General features: G+C 40.5%; 1 protein-coding gene across 7 annotated transcripts in view; it reads right to left on the bottom strand.

Moving 5' to 3' along the window:
* LOC309523544 (ensconsin-like) overlaps nucleotides 1-19,373 on the bottom strand; it is a 90,138-nt gene that overhangs the window by 33,371 nt on the left and 37,394 nt on the right. For all 7 annotated transcript variants that reach the window (XM_082207411.1, XM_082207408.1, XM_082207409.1 and 4 more), the window contains 2 exons: nucleotides 4,544-4,671; nucleotides 1,993-2,243 (listed from right to left, as the gene is read on the bottom strand). In XM_082207411.1, the coding sequence (XP_082063537.1) occupies nucleotides 1,993-2,243; nucleotides 4,544-4,671 (379 nt within the window). The remainder of the gene's footprint in view (nucleotides 1-1,992; nucleotides 2,244-4,543; nucleotides 4,672-19,373) is intronic.

The raw sequence follows: 19,373 nt of genomic DNA, 5'->3' as shown, positions 1-19,373 counted from the left end.
CTACAGACAGCCACCCAATCTTAAACAACTCCTAACCCACAATAATACTACATCCAGACTTAACACGGACACTGGCACCAGAGCCTGCAATAAACCCAGATGCCAACTTTGCTGCCACATACACCCGGACAACATCATTACTGGCCCCAACAACATCACACATACCATCTCGGGACTATTTAATTGCTCATCGTCTAACATTGTGTATGTCATCAAATGCCAACAGTGTCCTTCAGCTCTCTATATTGGACAAACAGGCCAAACCTTACGCCAAAGAATAAACGGACATAAATTTGACTTCAAGAATCACAAAACAGAGAAAACAGTAGGAGAACACTTCAATCTCCCAGGACATTCTATACAAGATCTCAAAGTAGCTGTTTTACTACAAAGGAATTTCAGAAATAGACTGGAAAGAGAAGCTGCTGAATTGCAACTTATGGTGCTGGAGGAGACTCTTGAGAGTCCCATGGACTGCAAGAAGATCAAACCTCTCCATTCTGAAGGAAATCAGCCCTGAGCGCTCACTGGAAGGACAGATCGTGAAGCTGAGGCTCCAATACTTTGGCCACCTCATGAGAAGAGAAGACTCCCTGAAAAAGACCCTGATGTTGGGAAAGATGGAGGGCACAAGGAGAAGGGGACGACAGAGAATGAGATGGTTGGATGGTGTTCTTGAAGCTACCAGCATGAGTCTGATCAAACTGCGAGAGGCAGTGGAGGACAGAAGTGCCTGGCGTGCTCTGGTCCATGGGGTCACGAAGAGTCGGACACGACTAAACGACTAAACAACACCAAACTTAAAACCATGGAGAGACCTGGTCTGAACAGAGACATTGGATTCTTATCTCATTATACATGACTAAGCCATTTCTCACCTTCTCACCCCTTGCCTTTTCCTGTAAGACCTATTACAGTCGTTAAGAGTCGTCAACAGGCTCATCTCAGCTATCTGCCAATCTCCCATTCCCACCACCCTTCTGAGTAATACCCCTCCCCACCTTCTCACTATATAGAAGAATCTGGCAACTTCTGTTTCAGTGTATCTGAAGAAGTGTGCATGCACACGAAAGCTCATACCAAGAACTAACTTAGTTGGTCTTTAAGGTGCTACTGGAAGGAATTTTTTTATTCTGAAATAAGTGACTCTGAGGAATAGTAGTTAAAGATAAGAACCATTTATAAGTTTGTTAATACGCAATAAAAAGTTATAAAAGAACAAGAAGTGTTTGTGTGGTGATCTGAAGAGGACAACGAGCAGTCCTGACACTTAGGGCCCGGGACCTCTAGAGTATTGCTATTTATGGACCTTAAGGTTCTCCGCGGGGCATACTAGGAGAGACGATCCCGTAGGTACGAGGGTCCTATGAGTGCCGCAACCCCATAGTTGCCTTGGACTGGAGTTAACTCTCATGGGGTCCTTGACATTTTTACCCATCCCTAACCCCTATCCCTATCTCTAGCCCCTGTCCCTAACCCCTATGAGCACCGCAACCCTAGTCACATTGGATTGGACTGAACAGCACAGGGGTCCTGTACCTTCACCTTATGCTTCCTATGTGAAAACTATTAAGAAACTGCACTGATTTTGTTCACTGACTAGAATTGCTGAGAAAATAAATGTCAACATAATGCATAAATCAACGGCATTATACATGTTTGACCACATTTAGTCATGGGACATTCCTGAAAGCTCATCTGTAACAGCAGATAAATGCATCATCCTCCAAAGGCTCTGGCAACCATTATTTCCATTTTATACTGACTTGTTTTTAAGAGGTGATTTAATTATTGTTTGATTTTATATCAGAGTTTATATTTGATGTTAGCCGCCCTGAGCCCGGTCTCGGCAGGGGAGGGAGGGATACAAATAAAAGTTGTTTATTATTATTATTACTCTTTCCAGTGAGGAAAACCTTTGAGCTAGACCCAGGAAGGGGAGAAGGGTAGATCAACAGGCGAGCGGATCACCTTTCGCGCAGGTTCTCTTACCTTCTTTGGTCTTTGGAGCAGCTGCAGCCAGTTCTCTCTCCGAGGAGGGGTGCAGCATGGCCGCCGGGCCAGGATCCTGACCCTCGGGATCCTCCAACCTCTCCTTTGGTCGGCACACTGGGTCACTTTGCTTTTTGGCAACGTTAAGGACGTTCGGGGTGATGGACGGGCGCTGAATTGGTGCTGGTTTGGAGACCAAAACAGGAGATGGTGGCCACTGTCTTTTGGGTGAACTTGGATGAGACCTTTGTCTGATGAGAAAAAGGGATCAATCAGAGAACTGCACGGCACAGAAACATGTACAGCTACCGTATTTTCCAGTGCATAAGACGACCCCTATTTTTGGAGCCCAAAATGAAGAAATAAATAATGGCAACATTCCATGTATAAGGCGAACCCCAATTTTAAACTTACAATTGCTTTAAACTTACAATTTCCAGTCTTATACATGGAAAACTACAGTGTATTCTGGAGCAGGCAACTCCTTAGCTCCTAATTCTTTAGTCCAGATAGGAAGTTCTGACTCTGGAGTTAAGGCTGCATTTAAATAGATCCAGGTCTACTACCCCTTATAGCACTTTTTTACAACAGTGAAATAGAAGAGGGAAATTTGCTCAGAAATCTTTACTCATCGAAATTATAAGGATCAACAGAGCTTAGAAAATTACTGTATATTTCAACAGCCTTAAGAACTACTTAGCAAGGGAAATCATACCTAAACTGGGAGCTGGGGGCCCTGTAATACAGTGGTTCGGCTGCTTCCTCCTGGGCCATGTCCAGAAAGTGTGTGTGTGGGGGAACCCCTGGGCTCTCACTTGTGGGGTGCCTCTTCCCCCATGCTTTTAAACATCTATATGAAGCTTCTGGGAGACATCATCAGGGGGGTTGGGCTGGGCTGGGGGTTCATCAGTATGCGGATGATACCCAGCTCTACTTCTCTTTTAAATCAGAACCAGTGAAGGCGGTGAAGGTCCTGTGTGAGTGCCTGGAGGCGGTTGGAGAATGGATGGCGGCTAACAGATTGAAATTGAATCCTGACAAGACAGAAGTACTGTATTGGGGGGAAAGGGGACCAGCTGCGCAGCCTGGGGGTGATCTTGGACCCATGGAGGCACAGGTCCATTCTGTTTCCAGGGCAGTTCCATCTGGTACGCAGGATAAGACCCCACTTGCCCGCAGACTGTCTTGCCACAGTGCAGCATGCTCTGGTTATCTCTCGCTTGGAATCCTGCCATGTGTTCTACGTGGGGCTACCTTTGAAGGTGAGCCGGAAACTGCAATTAATCCAGAATGCGGCAGCCAGACTGGGAACTGGGAGAGGCCGCTGAGACCACATAACACTGGTCCTGAAAGACCTGCATTGGCTCCCAGTACATTTCTGAGCACAATTCAAAGTACTGGTGCTGACCTTGAAACCCCTTAACTGCCTCGGCCCAGTAGACCTGAAGGAACGCCTCCATCCCAGACGCCAGGGTCCCTCTCCCTAGGGCCTTCTGGCGGTTCCCTCCCTGCGAGAAGCAAGGTTACAGGGATGCAGGCAGAGGGCCTTCTCAGCGGTGGCACCCGCCCTGTGTAACGCCCTCCCATCAGATGTAAAAAAATTAAACAACTATCAGACATTTAAAAGACATCTGAAGGAAGCTCTGTTTAGGGAAGCTTTTAATATTTGATGAATTAATGTATTTTAATCTTTTGCTGGAAGCTGCCCAGAGTGGCTGGGGAAACCCGGTCAGATGGGTATAAATAAATAAATAACTAAATAAATAAATAATAATATTATTATTATAATTAAATTTTCATTTGGATTTCATACTAGCACATGTAAGAAGCTAAAGGAAGATTATGGGCTGAATCTGACCCCACTGAGTTTGACAGGAAGGCTTACAAACCAAGGTGTCAACTCGCCCCCACTTCCTCAGTTCTGCCAGCTCCCGTCCAGAACAATATAGCATTTCTGCTCACGTAAAGGTAAAGGTAAAGGACCCCTGACAGTTAAGTCCAGTCGCAGATGACTCTGGGGTTGCAGAGCTCATCTCGTTTTACTCGCCGAGGGAGCAAACATTTGTCTGCAGACATTTATTCCAGGTCATGTGGCCAGCGGCTTCCAACAAAATACTAAAATACAATGATTCATCCAATATCAAAAGCTTCCCTAAACAGGGATGCCTTCAGATGTCTTCTGAATGTCATATAGTTGTTTATTTCCTTGACATCTGATGGGAGGGCATTTCGCAGGGCGGGCACCACCACCGAGAAGGCCCTCTGTTGCTTCCCTGTAACTTGGCTTCTTACAGGGAGGAAACCACCAGAAGGCCCTTGGGAGAGGAACCCTGGCATCCGGGATGGAGGCACTCCTTCAGGTCTACTGGGCCGAGGCAGTTGAGGGCTTTCAAGGTCAGCACCAACACTTTGAATTGTGCTCAGAAACGTCCTGGGAGCTCAAACGCAATTGTCCCTTTGTTGATGAAGAGGAGAACAACCAAGGGGGGCAGGGAGGACCAAGCTGGTGTTACTCTAGAGTAAGATTCGTGAAGAGGAGATGAATAGAAACCTGATTGCGGCTGGAGACGGAGCACGTTTACCCACGTTGGCAGGAGAGGGAGACCGCCTGGGACCGGGCAAAGATGGCGACGGAGCGCGTCTACCGGTAGACAAGGGCTGCTTTGCGGGCTCCGATTTCTGCGGGAATAACAGACACATACTGGTAAGCTGCCGCTTTCTAAAAGGCAATCAGGACATAAGGAAATGAGAAAAGCAACAAGCAATTTGTATTGTAAAATTATCCAATAATAATAATAATAATAATAATAATAATAATAATAAAAACAACAACCTAGAAAGCTTATACTTAGCTGGTCTTTAAAGTGCTACTGGAATTATTATTTTTTTAAAAATGGGGATTCTTTCAAAGACTGTCTTAAGACAAAAGACTTAATTCTCTTAAGGGAGTTCTTTTTGGATCATCTTTTAATAAAAATAAAAATATATTTCATCATTATTAACAACAACAACATATTATTTATACCCTGCCCATCTAGCTAGGCTTCCCCAGCCATCCTGGGCCACTTCCAGCAGAATATTAAAATACAATGACAATTCAGACAATTCCGCAGCTGAATATAGGATATGTGAAGCTGCTTTAGCTGTTCTGAGCTCCGGCCAAAGGACCTACCTGATCTCCCAAAGACATGGCACAGAAGGATTTCTAAGTTAAATTCATAGATGATGACAGTATTGGACTTCAAATACGCTACCTGAAAGACACACTGCCCTTAGGAGCCTCCCAAAGTGGCTGGGGAAACCCAGACAGGTGGGTGGGGGGGATAAATCATCATCATCATTATTTTAAAAAATTTTCCTGTAGCACCTTAGAGACCAACTAAGTTTGTTCTGGTCTCCAAGGTGCTACAGGACAATTTTTTAATTGTTTTATTAATTTCTCATGTGTCAGACCAACACAGGCACCTTATTATTGTTATTATTTTAATTATTATTATTATTATAGTGGTACCTCTACTTACGCGCACCTCTGGTTACGTATTCTTTGCGATACGCATGCAGCAAACCCGGAAGTATTTTTCTGCATTTCGTCGCGCATGACTGCGCAGAAGCACTCTACCGCGCCACACGCCTGCGCAGAACAAGTACCTCTGGTTGTGGAAACCTCGGGATCCGACTGGAGCTCCAGAACACATCCCATCCACAACCGGAGGTACCACTGTGGTGGTGGTGGTGGTGTTGTTATTATTATTATAATATAAGGCTCTCCCTCCAGCCCTGTAAGAACTTTCTTGTTAAGTATATTAGCTCTTCAGTTTGAAAAGATATTAGTAACTGAAAAAGACCGAATAAACCAACACAAAAATATAAGATTCAGGTAAGTAGCTGTGTTGGCGTGACGCAGTCAAAACATAATAATAATAATAAAAATTGTCCAGTGGCACCTTAGAGACGAACTCAGTTTGTTCTGGGTCTAACCTTTACATGGGCATGTGCCCATCTTCCGATACACAGAAACCGAAGTCTGTATAAGAACTAGTATGAAAGAGGCCTCCCAGCGTTCTCACAGGCCCATATAAGAGCAGCGCAAACAGTTGGGGCTGATGAGCATTTACTGTTCCCAACCCTAATCCTGCAGAAAGCCATCTACAGTGGTACCCCGCAAGACGAAATTAATTCGTTCCGCAATTTTTGTCGTCTAGCGAATTTTTCGTCTTGCGAATCACGAAATCCCATAGGAATGCATTGAAAATCAATTAATGCGTTCCTATGGTCAAAAAAAGTCCAAACAAAGCCAAATTTGGTACAACAACAGTTTATTAACTGCTCTTTAAAGTCACACATACTGTAAAGAGCAGTTCAAAAATTTAAGGGAAAATAAATTAACTTTATAAACAAAACATGTCTTTGTTTTTAGTCAAAGAAAAAAAGTCGCGAGACGTTTTCGTCTTGCAAAGCAAGCCCATAGGGGAAATTCGTCTTGCGAGGCAAATCGCGAACGGAAAAAACTTTCGTCTAGCAAGTTTTTTGTATTGCGAGGCATTCGTCTTGCGAGGTACCACTGTAATTGGATTTGAATTTGATCCTAACTTGTTTTCAGGAGGTACTGTGTTTTTTTTGCTCTATAAGATGCACGAGACCATAAGACGCACCTAGTTTTTGGAGGAGGAAAACAAGAAAAAAAAGATTCTGAATTTCAGAAGCCAGAACAACAAGAGGGATCGCTGCGCAGCGAAAGCAGCGATCCCTCTTGCTGTTCCGGTTTCTGGGATAGCTACACAGCCTGCATTCGCTCCATAAGATGCACACACATTTTTATTCATTTTCCAAACAATTTTATACAGTCAACAAATATTTTCACACTCATTCTTCAATTTTTGACTTCCCTCAGTTTCTCTGTCAATCTTTCGTAAAATTTCTATTTTGTTAACGCATTTCAAAACATAATATTGCCTTTTAGAACTCCTTTGCCTCTTTCTTTTTTGCCCTATTTCTTACTATCTCACAGAGTCTCTACAAAACCAACAAGCGTTGTCTGTACATCACATATGTTTTTCAGATATTCTGTAAATCTCCCCCAGTCCTCGATAAACTTTTGGTTTTTCTGATATCAAATCTTCCCAGTCAATTTATCCAATTCTGCAAATTCAGTCAATTTCCTTCTCCTTTCTTCCACTGTTGGAATTTCTTCCTGCTTCCATCTTTGGGCCAGAAGTATCCTTGCAGCAGTCACTGCGTATTGAAACAGTTTACAGTCTCTCTTATTAATTTCATTTCCTACCATTCCTAATAGGAAGGCCTCTGGTTTTTTAACAAACGTGTATTTCAACATCTTTTTCAATTCATTGTATATCATTTCCCAGAAGCCTTTCACCCTTTTACACTCCCACCACATATGATAGAAAGTGCCTTCTTTTTCTTTACATTTCCAACACTTGTTGCATGTTTTGTACATTTTAGCCAGTTTAACTGGCATTATATACCATCTGTAAACCATTTTCATTACATTTTCTTTCAATGCAGTACATGCCGTAAATTTTAACCTTTCATTCCACAATTTCATCCAGTCATCATACTGTATATTATAACCAAAATCTCTTGCCCAATGTATCATTACTGCTTTTACCTCTTCATCTTTTGTATGCCACTCCAACAACATTTTATAGAATCATAGAATAGAATCATAGAATCAAAGAGTTGGAAGAGACCACAAGGGTCATCGAGTCCAACTCCCTGCCAAGCAGGAAACACCATCAGAGCACTCCTGACATATGGTTGTCAAGCCTCTGCTTAAAGACCTCCAAAGTAGGAGACTCCACCACACTCCTTGGCAGCAAATTCCACTGTCAAACAGCTCTTACTGTCAGGAAGTTCTTCCTAATGTTTAGGTGGAATCTTCTTTCTTGTAGTTTGGATCCATTGCTCCGTGTCCGCTTCTCTGGAGCAGCAGAAAACAACCTTTCTCCCTCCTCTATGTGACATCCTTTTATATATTTGAACATGGCTATCATATCACCCCTGAACCTCCTCTTCTCCAGGCTAAACATGCCCAGCTCCCTTAGCCATTCCTTATAAGGCATCGTTTCCAGGCCTTTGACCATTTTGGTTGCCCTCCTCTGGACACGTTCCAGTTTGTCAGTGTCCTTCTTGAACTGTGGTGCCCAGAACTGGACACATTTTAGACAGATTTTAATACTCATTATTCAATACCTCCACTTGAAATTTTGATTCTTTACCTTCATAACCACATATTTTGCAATCTTTTTTAAACATTTCGCTGATCTGATAGTAATGTAACCAATCATAAACGGATTTTTTCACTTCGTAAGTTTTCATTTTCCACCCCCCCTCTCTTATTACCAATTCTCCATATGTTGTCCACCTCCCCCTCATATTGCTTTTTTTCACACTCATCACTTCTAATGGTGAAATCCAATGGGGGAGTCTAGGTTCCAACAAATTTTTATACCACTCCCACACCTCTATCAGTGATCTTCGAAAGACGTGGTTTTCGAAACCTTTGTGAATTTTTTTCTTCTAATACCATAGATAAGCATGCCAACCAAATCTGTTATCAAATCCTTCTAAATCTAACAACTCTCCATTCTCTAATTTGATCCATTCCTTTATTCAACAGAGGCATGATGCTTCGTAGTATAATTTCAGGTCTGGCAGGGCGAAGCTATCTCTTTCTTTCACATCTGTTAATAACTTAAACTGAATCCTTGGCTTCTTGCCCTGCCAGATATATCTTGAAATTATTTTTTGCCATTCTTTAAAAATTGATGCCCCTTTGATTATCGGCAGCGATTGGAAAAGAAATAACATCTTTGGTAGCACACTCATTTTTATCGTAGATATTCTCCCCCAAAAGGACAGTTTCAGTCTTCCCCGCACCTCCAAATCCCTTTTTATGTGATTCCACACAGGTAAATAGTTGTTTTGAAACAAATCAATGTTCTTGGGGGTTAACCATATTCCTAAATACTTCACTTTGTTCACCACTTCTATCTCTGTCCTTTGTTGTATTTCCTCAATTAATTCTTGATTCATATTTTTAGCAATAACTTTTGTCTTTTTTTTGTTGAGATAGAATCCTGCGACTTGACCAAATTGCTCTATTTCTTCTAAGATTTTCTTAACACTTTCCACTGGTTCTTCTACCGTCATTACCAAGTCATCCGTGAATGCTTTAACTTTGTATTCATTTTCCCCTATAGACACCCCTTTATATCTTAATTTTTTCTTAATGATTTTAGCAAAACTTCCAGCACCATAATGAATAATAATGGCGACAATGGGCATCGCTGCCTTGTACCCTTGGTTATTTTGATATCTTCTGAGAGCCAGTATGGTGTAGTGGTTAAGAGCGGTAGTCTCGTTATCTGGGGAACCGGGTTCGCGTCTCCGCTCCTCCACATGCAGCTGCTGGGTGACCTTGGGCCAGTCACACTTCTTTGAAGTCTCTTAGCCCCACTCACCTCACAGAGTGTTTGTTGTGGGGGAGGAAGGGAAAGGAGAATGTTAGCCGCTTTGAGACTCCTTAAAGGGAGTGAAAGGCGGGATATCAAATCCAAACTCTTCTTCTTCTTCTTCTTCTTCTTCTTCAGTATGATTGTTTACTATCAGCTTCGCTTTCTGTTCTGTATATATTGCCTTTATCCCATTATAGAATTCCTTACCCACTTCCATATACTCTAATTTTTTTAACATAAAGTTCCATGATATATTGTCAAAGGCCTTTTCAGCATCTACAAAGATTAAGATAGCTTGTTTTTCATTCCTGGCATCCAGATATTCCAATATATTTATTATGTTTCTTATGTTATCTTTCAACTGTCTGCCAGGAAGAAAACCCGCTTGATCCTTATGTATAAATTCTTGCAGTACTTTTTTCATTCTCTTTGCTAATATACTCGCAAAGATTTTATAATCAGTATTCAACAACGAAATAGGCCTATAATTTTTGACCTGCATCAAATCCGAATCTTGTTTTGGGATGAATGTGATAAAGGCTTCTTTCCATGTTTCCGGAATTTCACTGTTCTTTAATATGTTATTTATAACTTCTTTCAATGGTACAAGTAGGATGCTTCTCAATTCCTTATAATATCTGGCTGTAAATCCATCTGGTCCTGGGGCTTTTCCTTTTTTCAGTTCTTTTATTACCTCTTTTATTTCTTCGGTTTCAATTGGGGTGTTCAAAAAATCTTTTTTCTCCGTCGGGATTTTCTGCACTTCTTTTTCCTTTAAAAATCTGTCTATCTTTCTCGTATTATTCTTTTCCTTGCTTTTATACAATTATCTATAAAAGTCCAAGAATCCTTTTCTAATTTCTTTCAGATTTTCTATTTCTGTGCCGTCGATGATGATTTTATTTACTGTATTCTGTTCCTTTCTTTTCTTAATCTGCCACGCCAGCCATTTTCCTGATTTATTCGCAAATTCAAAATTTCTTTGTCTCATTCTTTTTATATTCCCTTCTACTTCCTTGTTTATTATCATTGTGAATTGTGTTTGTAGGGTCTTTATACTCTGTCTTATCTTCTCATTGTTTGGTTTCTTTATCAATTTTTGTTCATTCTCCATTATCTGTTTTAATATTTCCTTCTTATTCTTCTCTTTTTTTTAATAAGATATTTATTAAAGTTTTCAATATATTACAAAAAGAAAAACAAGCAAAGTAGAATCAAAAGGGAATACAAAAAATAAAAATAATTAACAAAGAGAAAAGAAAAAGAAAAAAGCAAGCCCCTTCCCACCGTGTAAAAAAGAAAAAAGAAGAAAACAAATTTCAATAAAAAGAAAACAAAAAAGTGACAAAAATACAAAAAACCCTAACCTTTAAAAACATTTAAAAACAAGTTCTTTGTTTTCAGACCCTTAACTGTCATAGCCTTCTTTCTTAGACTTCCTCCTCCTCCCTTCCTTTGTATCTTAGTTATTAATTATCCCAGCAAATCCTTTCCATTCCAGGTTTCATAAAATTCTGTCATTACATTACCCTAGACTATTTTGATCTTATCTTTCTATAATAGAATAAACCTTAAAATTTAAAACTTAAGTCGTAACCTTACCAGCTTCTTATAATCATAATATTCTTTCATAATTCCTTAAGCATCTTTGCTAAAGCCAGGTAATTTCTTCCAACATTTTTTCTATCATCCATCAACTTTATAAAACATTCTAGTAATAAGAAAAAAAAGAAAGGTACAAACAAATCCATTTTTTTTCCAACGTCCCTTCCTCCTGGTTCCGGGTTTTGTCAGTCCTTCTTCTCATCAGACTAGCCCATTAGAATCATAGAATCATAGAGTTGGAAGAGACCACAAGGGCCATCGAGTCCAACCCCCTGCCAAGCAGGAAACACCATCAGAGCACTCCTGACATATGGTTGTCAAGCCTCTGCTTAAAGACCTCCAAAGTAGGAGACTCCACCACACTCCTTGGCAGCAAATTCCACTGTCAAACAGCTCTTACTGTCAGGAAGTTCTTCCTAATGTTTAGGTGGAATCTTCTTTCTTGTAGTTTGGATCCATTGCTCCGTGTCCGCTTCTCTGGAGCAGCAGAAAACAACCTTTCACCCTCCTCTATGTGACATCCTTTTATATATTTGAACATGGCTATCATATCACCCCTTAACCTCCTCTTCTCCAGGCTAAACATGCCTAGCTCCCTTAGCCGTTCCTCATAAGGCATCGTTTCCAGGCCCTTGACCATTTTGGTTGCCCTCCTCTGGACACGTTCCAGTTTGTCAGTGTCCTTCTTGAATTGTGGTGCCCAGAACTGGACACAGTACTCCAGGTGAGGTCTGACCAGAGCAGAATACAGTGGCACTATTACTTCCCTTGATCTAGATGCTATACTCCTATTGATGCAGCCCAGAATTGCATTGGCTTTTTTAGCTGCCGCGTCACACTGTTGGCTCATGTCAAGTTTGTGGTCAACCAAGACTCCTAGATCCTTTTCACATGTACTGCTCTCAAGCCAGGTGTCACCCATCTTGTATTTGTGCCTCTCATTTTTTTTGCCCAAGTGCAATACTTTACATTTCTCCCTGTTAAAATTCATCCTGTTTGTTTTTGCCCAGTTCTCTAATCTGTCAAGGTCGTTTTGAAGTGTGATCCTGTCCTCTGGGGTGTTAGCCACCCCTCCCAGTTTGGTGTCATCTGCAAATTTGATCAGGATGCCCTTGAGTCCATCATCCAAGTCGTTGATAAAGATGTTGAATAAGACCGGGCCCAAGACAGAACCCTGTGGCACCCCACTAGTCACTCTTCTCCAGGATGAAGAGGAACCATTGATGAGCACCCTTTGGGTTCGGTCAGTCAGCCAGTTACAAATCCACTGAGTGGTAGCATAGTCAAGACCGCATTTTACCAGCTTCTTTACAAGAATATCATGGGGCACCTTGTCAAATGCCTTGCTGAAATCAAGGTAGGCTACATCCACTGCGTTCCCTTCATCTACCAGGCTTGTAATTCTGTCAAAAAACGAGATCAGGTTAGTCTGACATGACTTATTTTTCAGAAATCCATGCTGACTATTGGTGATCACAGCATTCCTTTCTAGGTGCTCACAGACTCTTTGCTTAATGATCTGCTCCAGAATCTTCCCTGCTATTGATGTCAGACTGACTGGGCGGTAATTATTTGGGTCCTCTCTTTTCCCCTTTTTGAAAATAGGGACAACATTTGCCCTCCTCCAGTCTGCCGGGACTTCGCCTGTTCTCCAGGAATTCTCAAAGATGACTGCCAGTGGTTCTGGTAGCCTTATGTCCGAGGCCCTCAAGTCACTTCCATGGCCCTTCCGCGGCTCTTCTTCATATTTGTAGCTGTAATTTCCCTTATCTCCTGCTCGTGGTAACTCCAGCTTGACAATGTCTCTTGCTCGTGGTAGGTCCAACTTGACAATGTTTTTAACCCGTCTCGACAGATCAGACCCTTTTCCGTATTCATCGCTGCATTCCATGTAGAATTTAAAAGCATGTTTCAAGGGCCCTCTAAAATTGAGAGCCCCCGTAGTCCCAAACATTTCGCAGCCCATTACCATATTTAAAAAGTCCAGAAATCCCAACATAGGGGGGGTCAATCCAGCCCCCCATTTCCAAACCACACCAAGCTTTTCCTTTCCAGATCTGGCTTTTTCCAAATTCATTTGTCCAATCCAAAGGATCATACTCTTGTTGGGTCTGTTCTGTCAAAACACACTCCTGATTTAATGCCACAACCTCCTGTTCTGTTAAAACACACTCCTGGTTTAAATCTTGAGTGGGCTCCACATGTTTTCCCACTCTCTGGTCAAAATGTACCACTGCCTGTTGAAGATTTCTAGTCGAAGTCACCATCCAGTTCACTTTTTCATGTAATTCTTCCAGTAGAGCATTTGTTTTGTAAAAAGCACACAACAAGGCTTCTGCATTGTCCTACAAGGTCACGTACTTGTTCCCACGGTTATTCTGTAACAGCTGTCGGTTCCCTGGAGTTAGTTACAATTTCACAAGCTTCCTCTAGGGGGAAGACTTATGTTTATTCTAGCTACAGAATTTCCTTTTTTGAGATACTTTGTCCATATATATTCCTTTAAAATGCGAAAGGGAGCAGTGGAATCACAAAATTTCTCTCTTTTAACTATCTGTCAAAAAGCAGTTGTTTTTGGTCAATGAACTTCTACGTCAGTCCTGACACCCCGCTCCAGGGTCAGGACGGAGGAAAATTACTTCCCTTTAAAATCACTTCAAACAGTCCCCCCCCCCAAAAAGGGTTCACAATTTAAAATGTTGAAATCCAATCTTTAAAAGACGATTTTCTAAGCTCTAGTTTAAATTGCCTTTGCTTTGTTCTGTTTACAAAAGAACGGAAGGGTGACTTCCTGTTTAGCCCTTTCCGTTCCGTACCAAATTCAAGTTAAAATTTTTAAAGTCCGATTCTGTCCTACTCACAAATCTTTGTTTGATATCCAATTGTTCAAACTCTAGGTACTCACAGGTGCTTATTTTAAAGTCCAAATTGTCCCAGGAAAAAGGCAGCGCTCTCCGGCAACAGCTATGCGCCTTCGTTCCACGGAAATAGCAATTGACTCAGAGCACCGCGCCTCTCCCCCCTCCTCACTTCAGAGCCCGTTAGTGGGTTCCTTAGCGGATCGGGGGGGCTAAAGGTGCCCACCGAGTCCCACGGTCACAGGCTTCATCCGCCTGTGATTTTAAAAGGGTCCCCACTTCGCCGTAGCGGAGAAGACCCTGTTTACCACGGAGCCGGTCCCTCCAGTTCAGAGGGAGTCCGCCATTGCCAGTGGCGCCACCCTGGAAGTCTGCCTTCTTATTCTTCTCTCTATTTTTATTTTTCATAGCATTCTATGAAAGAATTACAACTAAAAAAAAAGAACTACAAAGAGTTATTAAAAACCAAAAAAAGAACCGCAGACTCTCTCATCTGGCAGGCCCTCATAAAAGCGTCAATAGAAAAAGACAATTCCAACTTCTGGAAAATTATCTCCAGTCAAACCAAAGCTCCTAATGAGGGCACAATAATCCCTGCAAATTCATGGGAAGAGCACTATAAAGTGCTGTTTAGGGAACATCGCCCTTCTGTGTCGCTTAACATCCCCTTAGATAATGATACACCATGACCCCCAACATCTGAAACTGAAATCACTTTGCTAATTCTACAAATGAAATCCGGCAAAGTCCCAGGAAGTGATTTCATTGTCGCTGAACTTCTGAAAGCGCAAATAAACTGGTAGGCCCGGTCCTTGCAAATCTATTTTCTGATATAGATAAGACAACTGAAATTCCTAAAGATTGGGGACTAGCTATAATTGTTCCTATATTTAAAAAGGGCAACCCCTCTGATCCATCTAATTATAGACCAATTAGTCTCCTGAATGTGATCTGTAAACTTTATACAAAACATCTATGCCTAAAATTATGTGAATGGCTAGATCATAATAACTTGCTAGAAATTGAACAAGCACGGTTTACATCTGGACGTTCCACCATTGATCACTGCTTAGTGTTAGATTACTTTGTCTATAAGTATGTGAAACATTGGAAAAAGTCATTGTATGCGGCCTTTGTGGACCTAAAGGCAGCATTTGATTTTGTATCCAGGAGTAGGTTCTGGGCCAAATTGGCCAATATGGGTATTAACAGAAGGTTATTACTTCTGATGATTAAGCTTCATGAGAACAATACCCTCCAGATAAGACTTGCACAGGACGGCAGACTCTCTAGAGAAATCCCAGTCCAAAGAGGAGTGAGACAAGGATGCCATTAGCCCCATTCCTATTTAACATCTATGTTAACTCCCTGGTCACATGCTGCCGTGAAATTGAAACCCACCCCCCTGTGTTCTCCAACGGCAGAAAAGTACCAGTTCTAATGTATGCGGATGACGCTGTTCTTCTCTCTCAAACCAAAGTGGGTCTGAAATGTGCCTTAGGAAAGTTTAGTGACCAATGTAACACTGAACTGTTAACAATTAACTTCGCCAAAACAAAAATTTTACATTTTAACCGCTCCTTCAGGAAAGATAATTGGAGCATAAAGGGAAACGCCATTGAACAGACTAAGACCTTCCAATACTTAGGCATTACTTTCTCTTATAATGCCAAATTGTCAACACACTTGACCACATCAGCTATATCAGCAGGAAGAAGTGCAAATGCTATCCTTAGATTATTCAGAAGGAAAGGAGCTGGCTTCCTCCCGATGGCCCTAACAGTCTTTCAGGCAAAATCTTTAGCCCAACTCCTATATGGCTCTCAAATTAGCCCCACTGCCAACCTTCAGACCCTTGAAACAGAACAATCTACATTCTTAAGATCATTATTTGCTACTCCTAAGTGTACACCTAATGCAGTCTTAAGGCAAGAGGCAGGACTGCCCAGAGTAGAATTAAAAGTCTGGGAACAAGCAATATCCCTCTGGCTGAAAATCCATTACAATCCTAAGGGACTATTACCCTGCTTCCTGGCCGCAGTTCCCTATCCTCCTTGGCTCATGCAAATAACTAACAAGATCAAACAAATTGGCCTAAACCCTGAAAATCTTTTTATTGGAACTTTGAACAAGGCAAAAGCAATTATCACTCGGAGACTTTATGATATCGAACTGCAACAAGAAGGCGCCCTACTCCCGGAGACGTATAGATGTTTAAAAACTTCGCCTAATTTTGCAGCTGCCCCTTACTTAACTAACATCACTAACAAAGCCTATAGATGGGCTTTCTCTAGAGCCCGCTTTGAGACAATGCCCTCAGCAGTGCTGTATGGCAAATTCACGCAGGTCCCAATGCATGCGCGTCTCTGCTCTTGTATGTCTAATAAGGTAGAATCTGTCACACACATTCTTCTATTTTGCGAATTTTATAGTGAAGAACGAGTTCAACTTATTTTACCGCTTCTATCAAAATTTATACCCCTTCAATATTATTTGGAATCCTCCCCCGAAATTCTTCGAAAATACCTCCTGGAAGATTCCTCAAGCTCAATATCATATGAGGTGGCTAAATTTTGCACTTTAGTAATTAGGAAGCGTAAATCTCTTCTGTTGAATGGCACACTGTGAAGTTCCCTTGTGTAACCTTTTTTCCCCCTGAGGTTGCTGTTGATTTCTTGTTGTTTGATCTTGTGGTGTTTAGTGTCACTGGCTTTGGCCGCAATAAAACTTGCAATTATAGCATTCTGCTGAATAAAAAATCCTCTCATCACTGCTTTGTTGGCGTCCCATACCATGTTCATTTTTGTTCCCTTATTACAATTATTCAAAAAATACTCCGACAAATACTTCTGAGCATTTTCTACTACTTTCTGATCATCCAAAAGATAAGTCGTTCATTCTCCATCTAAACGTTCTTTCTTCAAAGCCCTTTAATTCAAATTTTATTGCGCCATGATCCAAAATCACTCTTGGTTGAATTTCAACTTCCGAGATTCTTGGAGTTAGTTCATTTGAGACCCAAATTTGGTCTATTCTTGACAGAGATTGTTTTGGTTCTGAGTAGAACGTAAATTGTTTCTCCAATGGGTGTTTAAGTCTCCAAATATCAATCAAATTACAGTTCTTTATCATTGAATAATAATAATAATAATAATAATAATAATAATAATAATAATAATAAAGTCTTAGGTAGTTTTCCATCTTTGCTCACCCCAGTTGTTTTCAATCTGTCCATTTCCATTGACACCACTCCATTCAGGTCTCCCATTATTATAATTTTCTGATCCATATGTTCGAACAGTTTTTCTTCTAAAGTTTTGTAAAAGTCTGTCTTGTTTCCGTTTGGTGCATAGATCCCGGCTATTATTATTTTTTCTTCTTGCCACTTTATTTGAACTGCCATAACTCTGCCTTCTTCATCTTTAAAAATTTGTTGAGCTTCAATATTTTTCCTAATATACAAAACTACCCCTCTTTTTACTCTTATCTGAAGATATAAATTCATTTCCCAGTCTTTTATTGATTAATTTTTTTTTATGTCTTCTCGCCACATGAGTTTTTGTAGACAGATAATATCCAAATTTTTCTTTTTTAAATGTTGTTCAATTTTATTTCGGTTTTTTTATCGTTAATCCCATTGATGTTCCAAATCAATAAATTCAGCTCCATTTTGGCCATTTTGAATTCTTTGTTATAAATTTTATAATCCGTCTTCCTCTTCTTTTTCTTCTTCCTCTTCTTCTTTCTTTTTATCTTTTTCTATCTCCTCCGGATCCACTCCTCCTGCAGCCTCCATTCCTGGTTCCACTCCTCTTGCTTCTTCATCCTCACTTCGCAACTCTTTGTATTTTCTCAAAAATTTCCCTAATTCTTCCAGGCTCGTGAGTCTATGTCTTTTACTTTTATAGACAAAGGAAATTCTTTCCGGGTATTCCCATCTGAATTCTATGTTATTCTTTTTTAGGATCTGTACTGTTGGTTTATATGGGTCTCTCCGTTTAAGAAGCCTGATTGGGATGTCTTTGAAAATAATTATATAATTTCCTTTGATATTCAGTCTCTTCTCTCTATTCTTTTGGAGGATCTGGTTTCTCATCTCTCTATCCTTAAAAGTAATCAGGCAGTCTCCTGGAAACTTTCTTGCCTTAGCTGATCTTGTCTTCAATCAAAATGCACTTTGCACAGATTTTGCCACCTCTTCTGTATCCATCTCCATCCATTGTGCAATTTCTTTTATTAATTTCTCTTTAATATTTTCTTCTTGCAGCTCTGGGACAAGTCTCAATCTTAAATTCACTTCTCTCTGCCTGAGTTCATTCATAGAAATCGCGTCCCAGACCTCCTCTTGAGTTTTATTAATTTCTGACATTCCTGCCCATATTCTCTCTTCGTCCTTCTTCATCTCCCTCATTTCCACCCTTGTCTTTTTCATTCCCTCTTCCAAGTTCTGTGTCCTCTTGCTCACGTCCTTCAGCTGCCCTTTCAGCTCATTAACTGTAGCATCAATTTTTTTGTCCATTTGGCCCATTCTCTTGTCCATTTGTTCCAATTTCGCTTCTATATTCTTTTCACTCTGCTTGATGTTGGAATTAACCTCTGCAAACATTTTCATAATCTCTCCTTTGAGATCCGATTCTTGTTTTGAACCTCTCCTCTCTGCCGGTGTTCCCCCATCCCCCCTTTCTTTTGTGTATGAGACATTATGATCAAAATCCAAATGCCTAAAATGCAGTCAATAATAATAAAATATTCAATCCAAATATGCAATCATCAAAACATTTTTCCACAAATGATATATAAAATAAAGGCATAAAAAAGATCCCGCTCCTAAATTCTCATAATTGACATATTCTCTTTATATGTCAATTAGCTTATATAAGCAAATTTTTACTAAATAAATTTTACTAAATAAAATTTTCCGATATAATTTCTACTTGTATGGCGGAACACCTGTTAAACTATATATTTCAGCTTTAAAGAGGCCAATCCCACACCAAAGCTCTTCTTCCTTTCTTCCTTCTTCTTGCCACCACTTAGGCTAAATCCATATTGATTTGCTATGAACAAATAAATTTTCAAACTATTGTGCTGCCCAAATTGTTGTAATCCAAAATCTGTATATTAACTGTATCCAATAAAGTTCAATAGCTATATATTGTAATCCAATAAAAATAATCCAATTAAATGGCCAAAGTTACTGAAGGTATTGATAAGGGGACCCAAAAGTACCCAGTATATCCAAAGAGAGGAAATAGAAGGAGGTGTCCAGAAGAATCTATCCAAAAATAAATCCAAAAGTTGCCGAGGACTCCATACTTAAAAATATCCAATTTAAATTCAGCTGTACAAAACAAGTAGAGGGGAGAATAGAACAAAATAATTTTTAATAGTCCAGACTGTTCCCCTATCAAATTAAAAATAAAAATGACAGGTAAAAATAACA

Source organism: Podarcis vaucheri (genome assembly GCF_965113315.1).
Source record: "Podarcis vaucheri genome assembly, chromosome: Z".
NCBI classification, from domain to species: domain Eukaryota; kingdom Metazoa; phylum Chordata; class Lepidosauria; order Squamata; family Lacertidae; genus Podarcis; species Podarcis vaucheri.
Note: the sequence above shows the minus strand (reverse complement) of the source record. Positions and strands in the feature narration are given on the sequence as shown.